The following is a 23,956-nucleotide window of genomic DNA, read 5'->3' as shown; positions in this document are numbered from 1 at the left end:
AGGTATATCATATAAGAAGCCCAAAGCTATAGATACCATCCCACAAATGATCAACAAGCCCAAGATTAAAAGTCTCTATAATATTGTTGTGTTGTGTATTTTTCATGTATGTTGTTTTTTATTTGTTTGATGGCTACAATTGTTAAGTGTGTATTTTTTGCTTTTCGGTGTTATCCTTTGGTGAGTTGTACATGTTGGTTATATATTTCCATGTGTATTGCCAATGATTAATCAATCAAGAAAGAAAGGTTTTCACCAATATTGTCTAGTCTTTGCCACTCTTTCTTTAATATCCAATATTGTCTAGTTTGTATATCAACCATTGGACTTTTAGTTGTTTAGATAAAATAGTAAGTACAATTAAAAAAAAAAAGACATCATAAATTATTCTAGGTTTCTCTTTTAGGAAATAATAATGCAAGAACACAAAGGAAATGAGGTAAATTAAATGAGAAAAATATTGACATTAGGTTTCATTCAATTTCATACAAAATTTCTTATATGAGTACTAATTCAACTTGATTTTCTCTTTCTATACCAAATTCGCAAATATTATTTAAATCTTAATTGCTTAGGAATTAAACCTTTATCCCAAATTAAAAATCGAATTTCATAGTTAAAATAAATAAATATTAGAATAGAATTATCAAATGATAGTAAGTGGCCAACGATTATTCATACCTAAATGCCTCAAATCACATCTAAGATGAATTTCTATTTACAAAATAGATATATAAAAAAATCATTCTAAAGGTGATCAAATCTAGAAAAGTATTGGATACAAAAAATACAAACACAAAGAAAAAAAACTAATTTTTCGTTAATTACTCAAATTTGAGATTCATGAATTATACTTTAATTCACATGAAAAAGAAAGTTCAGCTAAATATTGAGAAGAAAAAAAAAAGAAATTCATTGAAGAGGTATGAACTTTCATCATGTAATTAAAAAATAAAAAATATATAGCAAAGTTGGTTCCAATCCTAACTTAGCTTTTAGACTAGATTAACCTAATTTTGAAGCTAACTTTTGTTTTTTGGATGATACCTAATTGCCGCACCTACAAGTGTCTTTAGACTCATCGGGCTGAGGCCCAGTTATATCATCATAAAAATGGATCGTTCCTATAATGCAAATGAGAACAAATAAAAAATCACTTGTTGTTTCTTTTCAACTATTCTAATTTTTTTTTTATTTGGTAATACAAGAACCATTGGAAGTATAGTTTCTATGCACATGATCCTCATGTACGTAATCTTACACATACCAAGTTAACATGGCATCATGAAGCCACATGCTTGACATTTATAGCTAAAAAAATGAGTAAAAATGGGACTTGGCATCTGAATGGTGATAATTAGCCATCATGCATGTGTCATTGAGCATTAAGTTGATGTTGATGTTGATGATGAGGTTGCTTAGATTGGTCATATTCTACATGTTCATTTTTGGGTGGTTCCACGTGTGAGGCAGTGATTGGGATGTTCACTTGCCCATGTGGCATCATGTCTGGCATGTCAGGTCCCACCATGTCATGCTGCATGTGAGGATACAAGGTGTACCCTTGAGGCCATGCTTGAAGGTTCCCATCGCTTGGATTTGACACGTGGCACTCTCCCATGCCTCGTGGATCAACATTTGAACTTGTTCCTTGGGAGAATGAACCATACACGGTAGAAGACAAGTCCCTGAACATATATCATCATCATACAGCGTTTTACTATACACTAACCATGTTAGATAGAGTCGTCAAAATGAGTTTTGACCTACCTTTTAGATTGGGTTAAAATAAATAAATAAAAAATTTATAATAGATCATAAAATGTAATCTGGCCAACTTTTGACTTAGCTCATTCAGGTTGAATTCGTGGTTCACTTATACTTCTATCAATCCAATTTATTTAACCATTTATTATTATATATGTATTGTTTTAATAAGATGTCATTATTTTTTATAAATAAAGATAAAGTCAATATTAAATAATATGAAATTACTATAAATTTATTTACTCAAACTTTTAATGAAATTTAATATTGATGAATAATCACTCTCATGAAAGGATTTTTATTTTTATTTTTTGATTATTTAAAGTTGTATACTTTCTAATTTAAATTTAATGTTATATGCATGATATTTAGTTTGACAATTTTTACTTTAAATTAGATATTATTTTAAATTAATTTTTTTTAAATTAGGTGGGTTGGTGGGCCAACCTATTTAGCCCACCAACCCGTGATAGGCTGGGCTAGATTAGAAAATTTTGAAATTTAAGATTGGTAAGTCAGGTTGGGTCAACTCACTTAAAAAATAGGTTCAGGTGAGTCGGGTTAATCGGACCGGATTGACCTATTTTGATAACTCTAATATTAAATAGATTTTTTTTTTCTTTTTCTTCTATACAAAATGATTTCGATGTTATTATCGGAAAGTATACCTGAGAGGATCTAAAGGAGCAGATGCATCAAATATTTGGGCATGGTTCTGACTCCCATCCTGCAACCAACCTACATTCTCGAAAGAGGTTGGTATTCCCTGCCACAATTATATACTTCTAATTAATTTAAATAATACATGCACAAAGCATATATGAAATTTATTTAAGTAGTATAAGGATTCTTATATAGTAAACTAATTAAAATTATTTTATATATGAATTTTAAAGTCGTTATTACAAAATTTAATAATCTTATTTTATTATTTTTTACAATAATTTATAATTAGATGATAGTATAAAATAAATAAAAAAAATTACACCAACAGTACATTTAATTAAATTCTTTATATAATAAAAAAAGCTTTAATTGCTATATACTATTAAAGTAAAATTTTACACAGATAATAAGTAAATAAATAAAATCACCCTTAAAATAATTTTGAGATAACTATTATAAAATTTAATAATTTTTATTATATATAGTGATTTTTAATCTAAAGATTTATACTATTCGTACATTCTTATTGAATGTATAAAATAATTACTTTATTTTTTTGGTAATGAAGAACTAATTTTATACGAGAATGAGGAGAAAATATATTAACAATATATAATTATATATAAATGATTAAAATTAAATATTCATTATAATTACATGGCCACATAACTTTGTTTAAAAAAAAACTTTATATTCTGAACTTATTTATTGTATAATTTAATGGTTACCTGAATACCAGATGGATCATATGTAGATAGATGGTTGCTCAACAAATATTCCTGCAACCACATGTAAAGATGTTCATTTTCAAATAATAAATCAAATAATAGAAAAATGCAATATATATATATATATATATATATATATATATATATATATATATATTTATTGGTACAAAGTACTAAAATCATTGAGACATAAAAACAAGGTTAATTTTTTTTTTTAAGTTTTAATAATTTTACTTATTTTATCTTTTAATCCTTATAATTTAAAATATATCTTTTAAGTCTTTGTAATTTTTTAATTATTTTTAACCCTTATAATTTAAGATAGATTTTTTAATTTTTATATTTATAATTTTTTTTAATCATTTTAGTCTCTGTCATTATTATTTCTTTTAACATTATTTTTTTATATTGTTATGGTAGAAGTATTAATTTAATTTATGAGTTTCATTTTGAATTTATTTTACTGAAGCTATTTTAAATTAATTCTTTAAATATCTCATGCCTCTTTTATACTATCACATACGACACTTATAGTTGAGAGATAATTTTTTTTCCTTCAAAAATTAAATACTTCTATCACTTCAACACAAAACAAATAATATCACAAAAAATTAATAATAAAAAAAATAAATATAAAAATTAAAATAATATATTTTAAATTATAGATATTAAAGCGTAAATGAAGTGAAACTATATAAAATTAAAAAAAATTATTTTAACCTAAAATCAAATATAAATTATAGATTATTACAATAATTATCAAACCTTTCTTTGTATGACACGTGTCAAGACATCTACTAGTTGCTTTTCGCTGTTTTCAAGATCTTCCATGGATGTCATCTTTAATGGGTCGGGTTCGTATAACCTGCTTTCATGGTCCCAACTTTAAAATCATTATTGAAAAGAAAGAAAAAAACAAACAAACAAATACATAAGATAGTAATAGTATTATTTTACAACAAGAAAATCAAGCAATGACTAATTTTGGTTTCAAGCAACCTTATCTGCTCCTCGGCCATTTGAAGTTGTTGTTGTAACCTATTAACTTCTTGTTGGAGTTCCTAATTAAGAAGAAATTTTCAACAGGCAATGGGAAACAAAAAAAAAAAAAAAAAAGAAGAAAAAAGTCTTATCTCACAAGAAGATTGAGTTGTATAAATCAATAAATCACTAAAAGCTAGTGTTTAACATAAAATATATCATTGTTTTTTTACCTCAATCTCAGAGTTAATGTCTCCCGGACTTGTTTGAAGCAGTAGATAAAACAGTAGGAAAGAGAAAACAAAACTTAGCCATATTAGATCATCCATTTTTTTTTTAAATATAATCAAAAGAATTTTGAAAGATTTAACATTATACGAACTTGGCCAGTTGAAGTGCTATGTCATTTTCACTCCTTAGTTGCTGAAGGGTCCTAAGCAAATACTGCAAAATGCTCAAACATTTTATGAACACTAAAAGAAAAATAACTTCTATCTACATGTGATTTGTTCTTACATATATAATAACTGTGGATAAAAATAAATATTTAATGTCTGTACTTATAGTTGGTTGTCGTATGTAGCGTTTTAAAAAAATGTTATATATATATTTTGCGAATAAAATGTTAATATAACTCAAATAATAACGAATGGATAAATTATGTGTGCATCAATATAAATTAAATATTTACTTACAAGTTTTAAATTTTTAGTGATATTTTTTGTTTATCACTACATGTTAATTTTTTATTTTATTTTATTGTAGAGGTATTTTATTTATTTATTTTACCTATATAAATTACAATTACAACAATAAAATTTGATAGAAAATAATTAGGCTTATAATAAAGAAACAACTTATTTTAATTTGAAGACACTTAAAATAGTCTTAAGCTAACTTGGACAATAAATTTGAAATAGGGAGTGTTTAAAGAACATTTTAGGAAATGTAATATTTGAGATAATTTATTCAATAACTTCTTAAAATTTGTTTGCCTAAACTTTTGAAATCAAAAATTAATTGTTATTGTATAAACTTTTTTAGATCATTTTTATATAAAAAAAATTATAATAAGATATAAATACTCATAACATAAGCTTTTATTGAGTAAATATATTTAACTCAAACATATAATAATATGCATGCTTGAAATATTGCTGTAAAATTAATTCTATTTTTTTAGGGCGGAGGTTTCCTTTTTATATAAATATAGAAATTTAAAATACCTCCTTATTTTGAATACCCCTGCAATAAAAAAATTAGTGTAATTAAGAATTACTATAAAGGTGGAAAAGAAAGAGTAAAAGAAGGTAGAAAATAGAGTATTCTTGAGAGTATACCTGCGGTAAGGTAGCTCAGGAAAACTTACAGCACTGCAAGAAAAAAAATAATTAAATTAAAGAGTCGAATGTGATATGAAATTTATAAATATAATATCACAGGAGAAATTAAGTTGCATGTTCAGGACTTACTTATCTCTTTCTTGGTCAGGAAGATTAATGTAACGAGTAAGAACATCCTCAATCCTGATCACCACAACAATAACAATATTTATGGCTCATTATATAAAGTATGAATCTTATCTTCAGTCCTAGGACTCCAAATAAAAATAAAAAATAAAAACACAGAAGAATAAATGTCACATTCATTAATATGATCAAAGGCGGGATGATATATTGATCTATAAAATCGAAGACCGAGAAAATATATATGGAGAAGACATATTTAAAACAAATAAAGAAAAATAAATTTGTAACAAGCACAGCTACCATATGGATTTAAAGCTATACTCTTAGAAACTTTAATATCATATCTGAAAGGATAGGTTAAATCAGAGGATGGATTTAGTTTAATCCACACCATATTTTCATCTGTAAAGCAAAAATATAAATATATATCTCTACAAGGTGTTATGACTATATTAGTTCTTAAATTTAAGAGAATAACTACTTGAAATTTTTTTTCTTTTGGCAAAACTATTAGTTGTCAAGGTCAATTTAAATTATGATAATGCAAAGATTCAATAACATATATCTTGGTCAAGATCCTAATCTGCAGGGTAGAGGATATTCCGCTAAAAAGGTAGAAACAAAAATTAACAATCTAATTTTCTCAAACAAAAAAATTAACAATCTATCTGCCAAGAAGAAGACAGAAAACTCCAGTTTACAAAACTAAGACAAATATGTCTGTTTTGCTATCTAACTCACGCCACCGTATCTAAAACATAAACAATGCATATTGATGTGGAATAGGTGAATTAAGGAATCCTAATTCCTTAGTAATGGGTGGTATAGAAATTTGTGATGTGCTCCCCAAAGCAAATGTTGTTGTGTTCTTTTAAGATAAATTCCATCCTCCAAATTGAAAAGGAAATAACGTGACTAGTTATAGTAATTGCATTCATGAGTTCATAAACCTTCAAAAGTGAGAAATATAAGAAAATGGAGGAATAATAACTTCAACTTCCTCAAAACGAATCCGAAGAAGCAACCACCCTTCACATACATTAATCTCCTTGTTACATTGATTCAAGAGATTTAAAACTATTTTGCATTTAAAGGGAAACTAAATTCCAACGAGGATTCATCATAAATATCATTACAAGTAATAACAAACAAATGTAGAAGAAAGAAACAAAACTAAATCCATCCTTTATAAAGAAACATATAATTAAATTCAATTTCTATCGATAAATATTTCATATCAATAATATCATAAAAAATAATGGAAATGTGTACCTCTTCCTGCCGGAAAAGTGATGAACACGTCCAGATGAAGAAAACATTATAACGGCAATATCAATGTCGCATAAGATTGATAGTTCATAGGCTTTCTTGATGAGACCATTTCTACGCTTTGAGAATGTAACTTGTCGATTCGTTGGGTTCTCTATTCTCTTTATCTCAAGTTTAACACGACCCATGTTGATATAGATGATTTATTATAATTATTGTCTATCGAGTGTAGAGTATGTTGTTGTATGCAAAAAAAGGAAATGAAGAATCTGAAGGAGGAAATCTAAATTGCCCTCTTAAATTTTTTTTGAATCGGAAAAGGAGAAAATTATAATATATGAGAACATGCACGACGAAGCTTAAAAGAAGGAGGTGTTGGATAGGAGAGAGAGAGAAGGGAATGGTTATAAACGGGAGAGAGGAGAAAACGAAGGGAGCACTGGTGGACCTTTTATGTGTGGCTCGCCCAAAAAATAATTTTATATATATTATATTTGTATTATTATATTATTAATTATAATAAGATTAAATATTTTTTTAGTCTCTTAAATTTAAGATAAATTTATTTTTGGTCCCTCAAATTTAAAATTGTTTTTAATTCTTATAATTTTTAAAAATTTTATTTTAGTCATTCAGATTATCAATAACATCTAAAAATAACAAATTAAGACGGTTATACAATATCAATTGGATTTAATGTGATATTTTGACTAACAAAAACATCAATAGGTAGGTTTTATACAATAATATTTGATAAATTTTTTAACAAAATTTGAATATAAGAACTAGAATAAGATTTTTTGAAATTATAAGAACTAAAAACATCAACTTTAAATTTGAGAGACCAAAAATAATTTATCCTAAATTTAAGAGACTAAAAATATATTTAAACCTTGTAATAAAATTTAAAAAATTGAAATTCTGAATGTATTCCTTCTCCCAATTAATGATAATTTTTTATAACTTTTATGAAATGATTAGTGAATGATAATATTTATTTTTAAATTTTATTATTATACATTTTTATTTTGAGTAAAGAAATTGAGAAATTTTATTATCTTTTTAATCAATAAAAAAATTAATTTATATATAAAAAAAATTAATTTCACATTCTCAAATTTTTTTCCGGTGGCGGAGAAATCGATTGATGAGTTTATAAGGAAAGGGTCGTAACTCATTTCATTCTTTATGAATTTATAGAAGCAAAACCAAATCACTACTTTGCAACATACTTTATTGTATGATTAGGAAATATTATGTACTTATCCTCTCAGCTACAGCTAACTTTTACGTGTGACGCAGGTCTCGGCCAATTTCCACTTAATCAAGATTTTTTTTCTTCTAACTTCTTTTCGTAAATTAAAAAACTCAGTTGTACGTTTTTGAACGGCAAATAAAATATATTATATTGGTATAAGGGGTACCAGAACTCATATACAAAATTATATGACTATTAGAATTGGTATAATTCACCATCTGCATACTCCCCACATGAAGTTACCAATAACGGTTTCATGATAGTATTGTCGCTACATGTTTCATGGCAACAGGTTGTGACACTTCTTTGATAAACAAATAGGTTGCAAACCCCAATCAGTACCCTGATACACAAATACACAGGCTAGGATTGCAACACCACTGGGTGAAAGTGAAGCCAAATGATTTTTTGAGAGTTGAGAACCACCTCCCGCTGCAAATCAAAATATCCTTCATTATTTCATCATGATTGAAGGTCCTTTCTTGAAATATGCATTTGTTTCTATGCCTCCACAAGGTCCAGGTTGTGGCCATCCACAATATGTGCCACGTTTTCCACCCTATCTTGTGAGTGTAACATTCCAGGTATAGAAAACTCAGATGTTGAATGACTTGCATAGGAAGTGGTGAAGGACAATTGATCCAAGGGAGGCATTGCTTCCAAACTTTATTAGTAAGAGGGCTGTTAGTACCAGGAAATGAATTCGGAGACACTCGAAATACAGAGGCGCTCGAAATCTAAATTGATTGGAAAATGGCAAAGGAGGTCTCAGAAATGAAGAGAATTAGAGGATACTCGAAGACACCTTTCATGAAGTTCTCGAAATCATGACACTAGGAAGGATGCTATTCAGGAGGACTCGGCCTAGCAACCCCTCAAGGTACAAGCAAAAATCAGGAAACATTCAAGTATAGTTTTCGTTGGTTACTCGAAATCCCAAGAATCCGGACATACACGAATACACTTCGTAACCTCTCAGAATGAAGAACTTAATGGAGACACGATCTAAGAGTGGTCGAAGTAGCATGGGATAAGTGTCAAAGGCTGCATAACGGTTTATGGAAGTTAGTGAGCAGTTCCATGAATCATCCAAAGACGTGCCCGGGAATAAGCCACGATGTGGAAGTTTAAAACGGTTATGCACTTCCGGGGCACGTCAGAAATAACTTACCTGAATCTTTGTCTATTTGTCTATAAATTAAACGAGCCTTGCTCGTAGTAGGGGTCAGAAATCTAATTCCCACAATTCTCACACGCACTCCTCGCCGGTGCACAAGGCACAACGTGCATACGAGACAGCTTTGGGTACGATTTCTCGACCACTTTTCTTTTCCTTTTTTAGGAGTAGCGTAGCATAGCATAATCTAGTCTAGTGTAGTGTAGTCACTCTGAACATGTTTCGTTATCCTTATGAATTGTAATTCTGTTACCATTTAATGAAGGACATGATTTCTGCAGTCAATATACATGTCATCTGTTCGATTCACGTTAATTATTATATGCATGAAATTGATTGTACAATTAGCATAGATCTTCTGATGTGCTGAAACAAGCATAGATCTCCTGAAGTGCTAAAACTGGCATAGATCTTCTGACGTGCTCAAAATAGTGAGCATAGATCTTCTGATGTGCCAAACCAGCATAGATCTTCTGAAGTGCTCGAAACACTGAGCATAGATCTTCTGACGTGCTGAAACAACACCCTAAATTAACTCTATTCACTGCTTGTATGATTTTATTTTCTTTCGCTGAAAGTCTTCGATTCTGTCATGTCACGAACACCACAAATTGAAACGTGAACTCGTGCTAGTTTGAACAAAAAGAACCTACGAACGAAATCCCCACAAACAAATTGGCACGCCCGGTGGGACACGTTTGGTGAGCTTAATCGAACTAAGTGAACTAGTTTTGTGTGTGTTTAATTTTTATGAGACTTAGAAGTGGTAGAACTATCTCTACATCCAGCAGAAGAGATGCGCTTAATGAAGAATAGGGTAATTGAGAAAATCGGAATACAAATCAAGAAAATGTGCCAAATGAGACCAGGGGGGCAATGTCTCCACCTCCTATAAATATTCCGAACTCCGCGGGATTTATGAATGCGTCACAAGAAATGGTGAACGCTACCCGCGAATACCCATGGGGGATGCCTCCGAATTGGAGAAGTACCCAACCCATGAGCGTAGAAATGCCAATACCATATTCTGGGCACAATCCTCAAATGCAAATATCATCATATGGGTATAATGCAGCCCCAAATGGGATGGGCTTTATCATGCACGACCCTCACCAGCATGTTGGCACAAGCCAAGAAGGGTCGTTGGTTCGACAAAGTAATTATATACCCACGGGTATAAGCAATGAAGCCATGATAGCCCTTCGACAACAAATGGATCATAGTAACCACGATATGGTGAATTTGTTGTCTACACAAATGTACAACATACTCACACCCCTATACGAGCTGATGGGCAAAATAGGAGATAAAATTAATGATAATTGGCTCTCGAGAGATACGAGTGTAAATCTGAACGGCCTCGAAAATCCAACCGTCAATGAGACGAATATTCGAGAGATTAGGAATCGTATCAATCTCAATCAAGGGGAACCTCTGAGAAATGTCGAGGAAAATTTAGATCATATAGTCGAGAGGGTACTGAATAGGCACGGATTTGAAACGGGGCGAAATGAGCACCCATAATTTGTATCTGCCTTTCCTTACTATATTACCTAATCTGAGCTACCCAGGGGGATGAAAGTCCCAAAATTCTCGAAATTTTCAGGAGAGTTAGGTGAATCCACCGTAGAACACATAGCGAGATATCTAGTCGAGTGTGGAGACCTAGTGGGTAATGAGTATTTGAAAATGAAATATTTTCCAAGTTCACTAACCAAACATGCTTTTACGTGGTTTACGACTTTGCCACCTAATTCGATTATTACTTGGGCACAATTAGAAAGGAGTTTCCACGAAAACTTTTTTCGAGAGGAAACCAAGGTGAGCATAGTTGATTTGATGAATATAAAGAGGCAACATCACGAGACACTAGACGAATATTTGAATAGATTTAGACAATTAAAGTCTCGATGTTACACGAATATTCCAGAGCATGAATTGGTAAAAATCGCAGCCATTGGGTTGGATTTTTCGATTCGAAAGAAACTTGTAAATGAACAATTGAGAGACATGGCTCAACTGGCAGAGAAAGTGAGACGAATTGAACAAATTCGAGCAGAGAAAGAAAGGTTGAGAAAATTTGACAAGTTTGTTCGAAAAGAAAAAGTGGCATATTTAGACAATATGGACATTAACGATGATAATTTCGAATGTCTAAATGCAGAAATGGAAGTGAACGTAGCTGAATTGCAACCTGGGCCAACCTATAAATGCCAATTATTAAAACCCGGGGAAAATAATATAGAGGCCGAATCGAATAGAAAATACAATTTCGACATAACGAAAGCTGATAAAATATTCGACATCTTACTGAAAGATAAGCAAATTATACTTCCGGAAAATCATAAAATCCCTCCTTTTGAAAAAAGAAAAGGGAAAATATTTTGTAAGTATCACAACATGTATGGTCACTGGACTAACAATTGTGTATGTTTCAGGGACATGATCGAGAAAACGATTACTGAGGGTCGCTTGGCTTTCGAGGAGAAAGAAATGAAAGTTGATACTGATCCACTCGCTGCACAAGCAGGATATGTGGAACTTCTCCCTAGGGGGATCAATGTGCTTGAAATCAATATGGTTGACATGGTTGTGAACGAGGAGGAAGTTGTCGAACCTATTACGGATGAAAAACTGGAAGAGCTCTTAGATGAGTTCGTGAAAGAACAAGAACCCATTTATCCGAAAGAGGGGGACAATTTGCTTGATTTCCTTTCGAAGAAGAAAGATGATGATCGGGAAGTTATGCTTTGCCCGAGATCTAGCGCTATGTTCGATAGATCAGCGGCTAAGGCTTTTGAGGAATTTGAAATTATGAAGAATTATAAAGCTGAGAGGCTCGAGGAAAGTCAAAAATGAACACTGGCATAGTGATGCGTCAAGTTCACATGCCACAAGGCAATGCTCCTATGGCTCCCATCGGAAAGATGGAGATGTACAACTCCTCCCGAATTGGTAATACATACTTGCCAAATGCGCATGTTCCCATTGGGAAGTGGACTTCTCCACAAAGGTCCAATGTTGGAATGGGTCGAGGAAAGCAAATTGTGAACTACTCGAAAAACCCATTTTCTGGAGGCCCCCGATTCGGGTCAAACATGTAAGGAGGTTATGGAAGAGGAATTAAATATCCTTTTAATGGCCTTACCAAGACTCAATGGAGAAGGCAACAGAGAATGAGAAAGGCAACTTTCGAGGGACACAAAGGTAATCAATTTTCGATTCCTGTACCTTACGAAAGTGGGGTATCTAAGAAATTCGTAGAGGATGAGGAAGATTTGATCACAGACTATTTTGAAAGTGGTTTCGAGGACTCTCTCGAAGATATTTGTGGAGTGATATCAATCTTACCTTCCGAATATGCTGAAGCAATGGAATCTGTGAATGAACAGGAAGACATACACCGTGAAGATTTCTTCGGTGACCCCAACTATGAGTCAAAAATAGTATGGGTAAATCAAATATCTCGAGTCATTCAAAAGTTTAATTCAGCAGTGTTCGATTCACCTACCCCAGAAATGAAGGACCATCTGAAACCTTTATTGTTGACCCTCATGATCGAAGGAGTTGAAGTCAACAAAGTCCTAGTGGATGGAGGTGCTGCTATAAATATACTCCCACAGACGTTGCTGAAACGTTTTGGAAAGACTTTGGCAGATCTGAAACCTCACAATATCCTTATTTCTGATTATGCGGGAAAATCGTCTCAACCAGAAGGGATGATATTATTGAATGTGCAAATTGGTAGTGTGAGAAGAACCACCATGTTTATTGTCACTCCCTCGAAAGCTAACTTTAATGTGCTGTTAGGAAGAGAATGGATCCACGGAATAGGAGCAGTACCTTCGACAGTACACCAGAAAATATTTTTCTGGAATGATGACGAACAGTTGGAAGTATTGGATGCAGATCAGAAAGAGTATGAGACGGGAATGTATTTCGTGGATCAACAAATTACTGCATTCGCGAGAACTAAGCCTTTCGATGCCACAAATCCAGATGTCTTGGAGGCTGAGGAGGGTGTTAAGAAGACTTTCTGTTGGGATGTTCGAAGAGGATTTGTTATCCACAGAGCCGAAATTGAATCGGCTCAAGTGCAAGAATGATGAGACAAGATCCTTGTTCGAGCTTCTTAGCTCGAATTTCGGCCTACATGGCCGAGAGAACGGCCAGGGAGGCCGAGGAAAGTAGTGAAGTTGAAATAGTCTAAGGGGGCACACATTCGATGAAGGTCGAAGCTATAACGACTCTGCAGGCCGACAAAAAAGCAAAAACCAAAAAGAGGTAATTGAAACAACTGCGAAAGAATCGCCCAGAGTGAGATTCGAGGATGAGCAGAAAAGGGATTCAGAAGGAATCGAAGAAAGACTTCATTGTGTCTTTGACGATGCTCCTCTAGGATTCGAGAAAATGGAAAATGATGGGTTTAAAGTGGAATCTCAGGATCCTCTCGTGGAAGTCAATCTGGGTACAATCGAAAATAGGAGAATCACCTATGTTAGCAAACTAGCGGAGAAGAGTGTTAAAGAGCAAATTGTGCAGGTCCTGCACGAATATAAAGATTGCTTCGCCTGAGACTATGAAGAAATGCCTGGTTTGGATCGAAATTTGGTAGAACATAGGTTGCCTATGATGTTGGGAAAGAAACCAGTGAAACAAAACCCACGAAGGTTTGCTCCGCAGGTGATCGAAAAAATCAAAGAAGAGATCGAGAGGCTACTGAAGGCCAAATTCATTCGTACTTCGAGGTACGTTGATTGGGTATCAAACATTGTGACTGTTATAAAAAAGAATGGAAAAATGAGGGTATGTATCGATTTTCGAGATTTGAATGCATCCACGCCTAAGGATGCATATCCCATGCCTATTGTGGAAACAATGATTGACGTCGTCACAGGTAATGAAATTTTAAGTTTATTAGATGGATATTCTGGGTACAACCAGATTTATATTGCTAAAAATGATGTGTCAAAAACTGCCTTTAGGTGCCCAGGTGCCTTGGGAACTTACGAATGGGTAGTAATGCCTTTTGGCTTGAAAAATGCGGGGGCAACATATCAAAGAGCAATGAACTTAATTTTTCATGACTTGATCGAAAAATTCATGCAGGTTTATATTGATGACATAGTGATTGGATCGAAACGAAAAGTAGATCACATACAAAACCTGAAATTGTCTTTCGAGAGAATAAGGAAACATGGGCTGAAAATGAATCTATTGAAATGTGCTTTTGGTGTTTCAGCGGGGGATTTCCTAGGGTTCGTCGTACACCAGAAAGGCATTGAAATAGATAAGAACAAGACTCGAGCCATCATGGAAACTAAGCCTCCTTTGAATAAGAAGGAGTTGCAGTCTTTGCTAGGTAAGATAAATTTCCTTCGAAGATTTATTTCGAATCTATCAGGAAAGACTAAGTGTTTTCCCCTTTGTTACGATTGAGAAGGGAGGAAGAATTTCGATGGGACGAAAGTCATCAAAAGGCATTCGAGGAGATCAAGAATTATTTGATCAACCCTCCAGTGATGGTGCCACCTTCTGAAGGAGGAAAGCTAAAATTATATGTCTCGGCCAATGATTTGAATATTGCGGGCATGCTGTCGCAAGATGACCAAAATGGTATCGAAAGAGCCATTTATTACATCAGTAGGATGTTAGTCGAGGATGAAATCAGATACACTCCTTTGGAGAAGTTATGTCTGAGTTTGTATTATGCTTGTACAAAGCTAAAGCATTATATTAAACCTTATGATGTATTCGTATTCTATCAAAATAATGTGATTAAATATATGTTATCTAAACCTATCCTGCACTCTCGAGTTGGGAAATGGGCTCTTGCATTGACCGAGTATTCGTTAACGTTTGTTCCCCTCAAAGCCACAAAAGGGCAAGTAATTGCTGATTTTCTCGTGGATCACTCGAATTTAACTGAACAGGTTAATTATTTAACCACGAAATCATGGGAACTATTTTTCGATGGATCGAAACACGAGTCAGGAGCAGGAATCGAATTACTGATTATTTCACCGGGTGGGATTCCCACTAAATGCTTATTGAGAACAAAATTTGAATGCTCGAATAATGAAACTGAATACGAAGCATTGATTACTGGGCTAAAATTGCTTAAGGACTTGGGGGCAAGGAACATAATCATTCGAGGTGACTCGCAACTCGTGATTAAACAGTTAACTCGAGAATATAAATGCATGAATGAAAAGTTACTCGAATGTAATTCTCGAGCTACAGCTTTGTTAAATTCATTCGATGAGGTCCAATTAGAACATATTCCTCGTAACGAGAACGAAATTGTGAATGAACTAGCTCAGATTGCATCCGGGTACAAGATAAGCAGGGAATGTCTCGAATCTCTTATTTGTATGAGGAATGAGTTGAGTGACGAACATGAATGCCTCATCATTGACACCTCGACCATTCAGGATTGGAGGAAAGAGATAGCATCCGGGTACAAGATAAGCAGGGAATGTCTCGAATCTCTTATTTGTATGAGGAATGAGTTGAGTGACGAACATGAATGCCTCATCATTGACACCTCGACCATTCAGGATTGGAGGAAAGAGATAATCGAATATCTGCAAAGTCCAAATTCGCAAGCTGACAGAAAAGTTAAATATCGAGCTCTCAATTATGTGATATTGAACGATGAGTTGTTCAAGAGAGGCTTCGATGGAGTTCTGTTTAAGTGCCTTGGAAATCATGAGAGCTACATAGCCATGACAGAGGTACATGAAGGGATTTGTGGTGCCCATCAAGCGGGAGAGAAAATGAAATGGACTTTGTCCAGAAAAGGATATTTTTAGCCAAGCATGTTCAAAGATTGTATCGAGTTTGCAAAGGGTTGCGAAGAGTGCCAGAAACATGGCCCAATACATAGAGTACCAGCAACCGAGTTGCATACGATTGTTAAACCGTGGCCTTTTCGAGGTTGGGCAATTGACGTAATTGGCCAGATCCATCCTCCGTCAGCAAAAAACCATAAGTACATAATCGTGGCTATCGATTATTTTACGAAATGGGTGGAAGAAATTCCTGTAAAGGAAGTTGACCAGAAAGAGGTGATAAATTTTATTGAAGACCATATCATATTTCGATTCGGAATACCCTAGACAATAACTACAGATCAAGGAACGGTGTTCACAGGTCGAAAAGTGGTCCAGTATGCCCAGTCGAGAGGAATCAAAATGATTACTTCGACACCCTACTATGCACAAGCTAACGGCCAAGTCGAGGCTGCTAACAAAGTGATCATAGCGTTGATCAAAAAACATATTTCAGGAAAACCTCGAAATTAGCATGAAACATTGCTGCAAATATTGTGGGCTTACAGAAATTCACCCAGGAATGCCACCCAAACTACGCCATACAAGTTGGTGTATGGTCACGAAGCAATTTTGCCTATTGATATCAATTTGCAATACATTCATGTGCAAAGGCAAAATGAGTTACCAGTCGAGGATTATTGGAATTCAATGTACGATGAACTAATTTGACTGGATGACAAAAGAATGACAGCCATGCAAAATGTCATTCACCAGAAAAAAAATAGCTCGAGTTTATAACAAAAAGGTTAAGAGTAAACAATTTTCGAGTGGAGACTTAGTCCTAAAAGTCATCCTCCCAATGGACCAAAAATCTCGAGATCGGGGTAAATGGACCTACAATTGGGAAGGACCGTTCATCATCGAAAGACTCTACTCGAACAATGCATACTTGATCAAAGAGTTAAATTCGAGAAATGCAAGTAAAGTGATCAACGGAAAATATTTGAAGAAATTTCATGAAAGTAGCATGTACTGAGAAGAGAAGAATGTTCAAAGAGATAAGGAATAAAGGTACAAGCGGATAAACATTAAATTATAAATAGGCATCAGGTTTTCGATCACTTGCAGAATTTGGATTTGAGTGCTTCATATGCTTGGTAGGCTTGGTCGAGACTTTGCTTCCACGAAGCACATAATACCTCCAATCTTCTCTTTTGATCCAATGACTTTGAAAGTCGAAGAGATATGCCTTTTCCTTCCTCCCGCAAACCCTTTTGCTTCAACATGATCTCTTGGCTCTGGAGCTTCAAAGCAGCATGTTTAGACTTGATCGAATCAAGCTCTCGTTGCAAGGCAGAAATGGTACGCTCCGCATCTTCCTCAGATTGCTTGAGCTTCATCAATTCTGGAACGATCTGAGAAGTAGAGTCTTTGATCGCTGTCTTGAGCCTTTCCAATTTGCTTCGATCCTCTTCAGAATCAGCCTCAATTTGAGCTATCTATTGATTCGCAGCGGACCACTTAGTGTGCAATTCGGAGGCTGCAGCAAAGGTATGAGCATATTCATTTAACTCTACGGTTACCTCCAAAGGAAGATCAGAATGTGCATTCAGCTCATCAACCATCCGCTCAACATCCAGTTTGAATTGAGGGTCCATGAGAGCTTGATCGAGATGATCCACATAAGCTTTCGAACGGAAGGAAGATAATAGCGGTTGAAATCTCGCAACGGTTTCTTGGGTCTTCCCCGAAGCCGAAGTCCCGCTAGTCCAATTCTCCAAGACCTCAAAAATGTCATCTTGGGCAGCTTCGTTATCGAAGAAGCTTATAAGGTCTATGTCATCTAGAGGAATAGAAGCCAGTAGAGTGTCGGAAGGGACAACATCAGTTGAACTCACAGGTTGACCAGAAGGAGGAGTTTGTTTGTCCTCAAAAGTTACCTCTAGACCTGCACGAAAAAGATATTTCAGTAAGACAAGATACTCTTTGGTGGAATACCGTAATTACCAAGAGGTAATTACCTACCTTGTCCATAGGACACTCCTCTGTCGAAATTGAAGGAAGGTGCATCACCTTGTATAGGACCAGGAGGGGAAGGTTAAATGGTTGGCGCGGTGACAGGAACAATGGCCGTAAGAACATTGGAGGAAACCACCTATTATGAATAGCATTGTAACAATGCACGGATTCGAGAAAGGCCAGAAAAGAGAAATCGAGAGTCAACAGAACATACCTCATGATGTCCAAGAGGGGAGGCCGACTCGCGAATCTCGATAACATCTCGAGAAGATGGAGCAGCAGTAGGAGAAATGGGGGCACTTCGAGGGCTCTCAGAGGAAGATTCAGATGCCTTTGAGTCCATCTTTTTCTGAAAAAATGAGAAAATACTACAGAGGATAAAATCAAGGCAAAGAGAAAGGCGAGCAGGGTTTAGAATATTAGCACATTACCTGGACAGGGGATTTCATTGCATCCTTCATAAGCTTCTCAGTGGGGACTTTAGGTCTGGGGATAGACCTAGTCGAAATTGCCTTTTGTTTCCCTTTGTCTCGAGAGGATCTTTGAGTAGTGGAAACCTGCAAAATATAAAACGTGAAAGGGTCAGTATGACATTCGAATGGCAATTTCGAGTGCACTCAGAAAGATAACTTACAGATTGCCCACTTTGAGAATCCGAACGAAGTTTTTTCTTAGGAACTTCAACCTCCTACAAACAACAAAATGCAAATTCATGAGCGGCCATAAATTCAGCACAATTCAGAAAGAAGAAACATATTACCTTCGAACGAGACCGAAGTCGGTCAGAAAAGGTCTTTATTTTTCGAGGCTTCAACGAAGTATCATCTTCGTCATCCTCTGAAGCTGTCTCGCGTTGTTGAGTATCCTCGGGATGCTGAGGAACTTTTTGGGCAACAACAGCTAAACAAGAAGAAAAGGAAAATAAGTAGAGATGTGAAATTTGAAGCTGGCACAGAAAGAAAAGGCAAAGCTTAATTACCAGGATAGACAACCGTATTGTCAACCCAACATAAAGGCCATTGTTTATCCCTGGGAAAATCATACACAGAACATCTCGTGCTCGTCACTCGATCCTTAACAGGAATGTTCTTACTATCCTCATACAAGGGATCAAGGGTTTTCACCCAAGGAGGATAATCAAGACGTTTCGCAAGGCTGAAAACGGCATTAGGTAGATGAGGTATGTCCTTAGGACAAAACTTTGCAAAAATAGTTTGACCCTCAGGATCAATGACTTTATTTCGACGGATGTTCCGTTGTACCATTCTAGTCAGGGATAAAGTAGCATCGAAAATAGTTCAAAAAATATTTTCGGGGCGGTAACAAACTCTGTAATATAGTTCGAACTGAGAAATAATGTTGCGATTATCGTAAATACCTGAAATCTTCGGACCATGCACAGAAAAGGGAGAATTCGTAAGTCTTCGAGAAAAGTCCTCGAAGGAAAACATCCTGTCGGTGTAATAATCACACCACCATCGAAGGTAGCATTTGGACACCAAGAATGCAGGAAGGAAAGAACAAGGGGTAAGGTTCAATTGAGTAGAAGGCGTCAGGATGAACTTCAGAAACCCCTCATAATCAACATCCTCTACACAAACATCAGAGTCAATTCTGTCCTTGGGAAAAAGAGGTGTTGGTCTAAGTTGACAAAGCCCGAATTGACGGGCAAAGATTTGAGGCTGATAGGGATAGACTCTCCCATCCCTTTGTTTCATCCCAGTGAAGATGAGATCCCAAGATAGGAATCCCATCCAGATTTCGACCATCTCCTGGGAAATATGCCCTACCTGATTATTGCCAATTAACCAGGAAGGCCCTACCAAATCAGAACGGATAAAATGAGCTAGATCACTCGAGAACTCCTCGAACTCAAGAATAGCCTGGACATAACGGGAAAAACCATCAACAGATTTCTTCTTGGGAGTCAAAGCGGTCAAGCGAGCGCCCTCGAGAGAATACCGAATGGAGGCTTGGAGAGGAAGGAGTTTCAGTTTCTTCTCAAAAATGGCATTAAGCCATAATTGCAAAAGCCAAAGTGGCCCTGTGAGGTTGCGGGGGCCAGTTTCTCGAAATAAGCTTTTCGAGGCTTCATCGAGACAGTTATAGAAAGAGGCAAGTAGCAACTTGCTCAAGCAAATCTTTTTCTTCAGATGCAAAGCTTGGGCGAGAGCGTAATAGTACTTGGGAACTTGCAGAGAATGGGTGCAAAAGACGCAAGCAGATAACCAATAGAGCAAGAAGGCAATGTGTTCAGAATCAGTAACAGGGGTACCTTCTTCGCCGTGATGTGCACTGATGAAGGCAGAATACGTCTTTTTGTCCCAAACAATTGAAGTTTCTGTCATCGGAATCTCTTCTTCGATAATATCAGGAAGATAGCGATCCCCTAAGGGTTTCAATCCCGTGATGCCAGCAATGTCCAAGAGAGTTGGCAGACAAAACCACAAGGAAATTCGAAAGCACGGGTTTCCCTGTTCCAGAAGAAAATGGCAGATAACAACATCTGAGGATCGAAAACATTCAGATCGTACTTCGATAGTTGAACGAAATCAAAAATTCCAGCTTCTTTCCAAATAGATTGCTTCGAGGCCTCAACACGTTCCAACCACTGAATGTGTTTGTCCTTAGGAGGAGGAAAAGCCCGAAACATTCGCGCGACGTCCGAAAAAAGGGACAGATCGATGGTTGGAGAATAGACGAAAGGGAGAGTAGAATCATCTTCTGGAAGCAAATCATTATGAGGTTTCTTCCTGCTCGGATTCGAAAAGGGGCCTAGAAAAGCATGCATTGATCCGTTAGAAAGCGAAAAAGGGAGAAGTACTTGTGATTGGAAGATTTTGAGACTGGCTTCCTCCATGCCAGGAATAGGAACGAATGGGTCAGCCCCTTCACTCAGATGGGAAATAGTTGCATTCTCCGTCAGCAAAGGAACGGAGAAAGTAGGGGAAACCGTCGAAGTAGCGGGTGTAGCCGTGGACGTGGACGCAGCAGAAGTGGCCATGGAAGCAGGACGAAGGTAAAGAGTTCGAAGGGAGATGAAAGAGTAAGGGTTAGAAAATAGTAAAACGTACTCAAATGGACGAAGTAAAAGGCTATATGAAAGAGCAAAATGGGCCGAAAGTGCAGTAAAAGCCCGCGGTGAAATTCAAAGAAGGGGGAATTCAAATTTTTGGGTAACCGAAAATATTTGCTAACGGACAAATTTGAAAAATTGCGTCAGCGTATCCCAGAGAAGCGGAATCAGTGCCGCCAGAATCACTGCAGCAGGTACGAAAAGGAGAGATTTGTAATTAATATTGTCAGGGGCATTTAATTCTTACGAGATGCACGTGGATATAAGGCCTTATCATGAAAAACATTCGTTCTCAGTTACTTCGAAGCAAATGTTTTCCAGGGTGCATTTGTTGGTACCAGGAAATGAATTTGGAGACACTCGAAATACAGAGGCGCTCGAAATCTAAATTGATTGGAAAATGGCAAAGGAGGTCTCAGAAATGAAGAGAATCAGAGGATACTCGAAGTCACCTTTCATGAAGTTCTCGAAATCATGACACCAGGAAGGATGCTATTCAGGAGGACTCGCCCTAGCAACCCCTCAAGGTACAAGCAAAAATCAGGAAACATTCAAGTATAGTTTTCGTTGGTTACTCGAAATCCCAAGAATCCGGACATAGACGAATACACTTCGTAACCTCTCAGAATGAAGAACTTAATGGAGACACGATCTAAGAGTGGTCGAAGTAGCATGGGATAAGTGTCAAAGGCTGCAGAACGGTTTAGGGAAGTTAGTGAGCAGTTCCATGAATCATCCAAAGATGTGCCCGGGAATAAGCCACGATGTGGAAGTTTAGAACGGTTATGCACTTCCGGGGCACGTCAGAAATAACTTACCTGAATCTTTGTCTATTTGTCTATAAATTAAATGAGCCTTGCTCGTAGTAGGGGTCAGAAATCTAATTCCCACAATTCTCACACGCACTCCTCGCCGGTGCACAAGGCACAACGTGCATACGAGACAGCTTTGGGTATGATTTCTCGACCACTTTTCTTTTCCTTTTTTAGGAGTAGCGTAGCATAGCGTAGCATAGCATAATCTAGTCTAGTGTAGTATAGTCACTCTAAACATGTTTCGTTATCCTTACGAATTGTAATTTTGCTACCATTTAATGAAGGATATGATTTCTGCAGTCAATATACATGTCATCTGTTCGATTCACGTTAATTATTATATGCATGAAATTGATTGTACAATTAGCATAGATCTTCTGATGTGCTGAAACAAGCATAGATCTCCTGAAGTGCTAAAACTGGCATAGATCTTCTGACGTGCTCGAAATAATGAACATAGATCTTCTGATGTGCCAAACCAGCATAGATCTTCTGAAGTGCTCGAAACACTGAGCATAGATCTTCTGACGTGCTGAAACAACACCCTAAATTAACTTTATTCGCTGCTTATACGATTTTATTTTCTTTCGCTGAAAGTCTTCGATTCTGTCATGTCACGAACACCACAAATTGAAACGTGAACTCGTGCTAGTTCGAACAAAAAGAACCTACGAACGAAATCCCCCACAAACAAGGGCATGTGCAGAAAATGTGAGAAACCGTTTCCGTATCAGACTTACAAAACGGGCATAAAGTTTGTTGAGGCTTAAGTGTTATGTTTCTTCTAATTAGATTATCAACGATTAGGATGTCAGAGTTAACCAATCTCCACATGAAATAATGAACCTTCGGTGGAGCAGGGATAGACCAAAAGAAGTAGGGAACATCAGTTTCACCCACCAACCAACAATGAACTATCATATATAGTTGTATAGGCTGATTTGACTGGGAACATGCCAAAAGGTTCGCATTCCCAACTCCATGAGTCCACCTAATCTCTTTGAAAGTTGGTATTCTCAATCGCTTGAGGTAGTTGATGCTCTTGTGAGACCTCTCATTCGAATCTGTTCCTTCTCCACCTCAACTGCCATTTCCATCTTCCATCCACCCATTTTAGATACCGAGTCTTGTGGGATGCAATTGGTTACCATCATAAGTACGAGGTTATATCGAATCACGTTCGTAATAATTTCTCGTTCTGATAAGGTGTTAAAAGTAAGGGTGATACATTCTCGATATAAAAAGTTCAAAGCGTGATACAGGACCTTTGAAGTAATTATTAATTTAATATTTATGTAAATTATAATTAGAGTGCAAAGTTGTCTTACATTCTGATTCTCAGTACCACCATTAAAACTTAAAAGTAATGTTCTATCTCATCTACAAATGTATGATATAAATGTACAGCATTTAGAATTAACAAAAATGAAATAAGTAATAAAAGCAAAATATTTTTATAGATTTGTAAATACTACGGAAATTTCACAACGAAAACGAATTAAGTAATAAAAATAAAGTAGTCATATACGTTAATTAAACAATGCATTATCACATATATGAATCAAATACATTAAGGCTGATATAATAAAGACAAATATGTAGTAAGGTGGAAAAAATTATACAATAAGAAAATATCCTTCTATATCTATAAATAATTAGATTGTTAATTAAACGTCGTAACATTAACAACAATATATGTAAATCGTTAGTTCGTTAATTAAGCTTCGTAACATTAACAATATTCTACGTGCTTAAAACAAAAAAGTGAAATATTGTTCAAGTTCATCACTAATGTCATAAAAATGATTATCAATGTGTGTGCAAATTATAAAGTGGAACTAATGATAAAAAAATTTAATTAACATTATCAAAAAATAGTTTGGCTTTTATATTTTAAAATAGATCATTAAATTAATCTATAAAAATATAATGTTAATTATGTAAGTTTTTAAAAT

The 23,956-nt window shown here is 35.4% G+C and overlaps 1 protein-coding gene across 2 annotated transcripts; it reads right to left on the bottom strand.

Annotated features, from left to right (window-relative positions):
• Positions 1-1,144: 1,144 nt before the first annotated feature.
• Positions 1,145-7,261, bottom strand: LOC109809223 (agamous-like MADS-box protein AGL104). Of its 2 annotated transcripts, none has more exons than XM_029272612.2 (11): positions 6,884-7,261; positions 5,615-5,668; positions 5,483-5,515; positions 5,369-5,387; positions 4,525-4,586; positions 4,376-4,403; positions 4,161-4,222; positions 3,927-4,044; positions 3,162-3,212; positions 2,436-2,533; positions 1,145-1,688 (listed from the first exon to the last, which is right to left on the bottom strand). In XM_029272612.2, the coding sequence occupies exons 1-11, from the start codon at positions 7,066-7,068 to the stop codon at positions 1,376-1,378; spliced, it is 1,023 nt and encodes a 340-aa protein (XP_029128445.2). In that variant the 5' UTR covers positions 7,069-7,261; the 3' UTR covers positions 1,145-1,375. The 2 variants fall into 2 exon arrangements, with proteins under 2 accessions (XP_029128445.2, XP_020228064.2); XM_020372475.3 differs by having other exon boundaries at positions 3,927-4,026; positions 6,884-7,256.
• Positions 7,262-23,956: the final 16,695 nt, after the last annotated feature.

This window comes from Cajanus cajan, chromosome 9, assembly GCF_000230855.2.
Source record: "Cajanus cajan strain Asha chromosome 9, NIPB_CcT2T_4, whole genome shotgun sequence".
NCBI classification, from domain to species: domain Eukaryota; kingdom Viridiplantae; phylum Streptophyta; class Magnoliopsida; order Fabales; family Fabaceae; genus Cajanus; species Cajanus cajan.
Note: the sequence above shows the minus strand (reverse complement) of the source record. Positions and strands in the feature narration are given on the sequence as shown.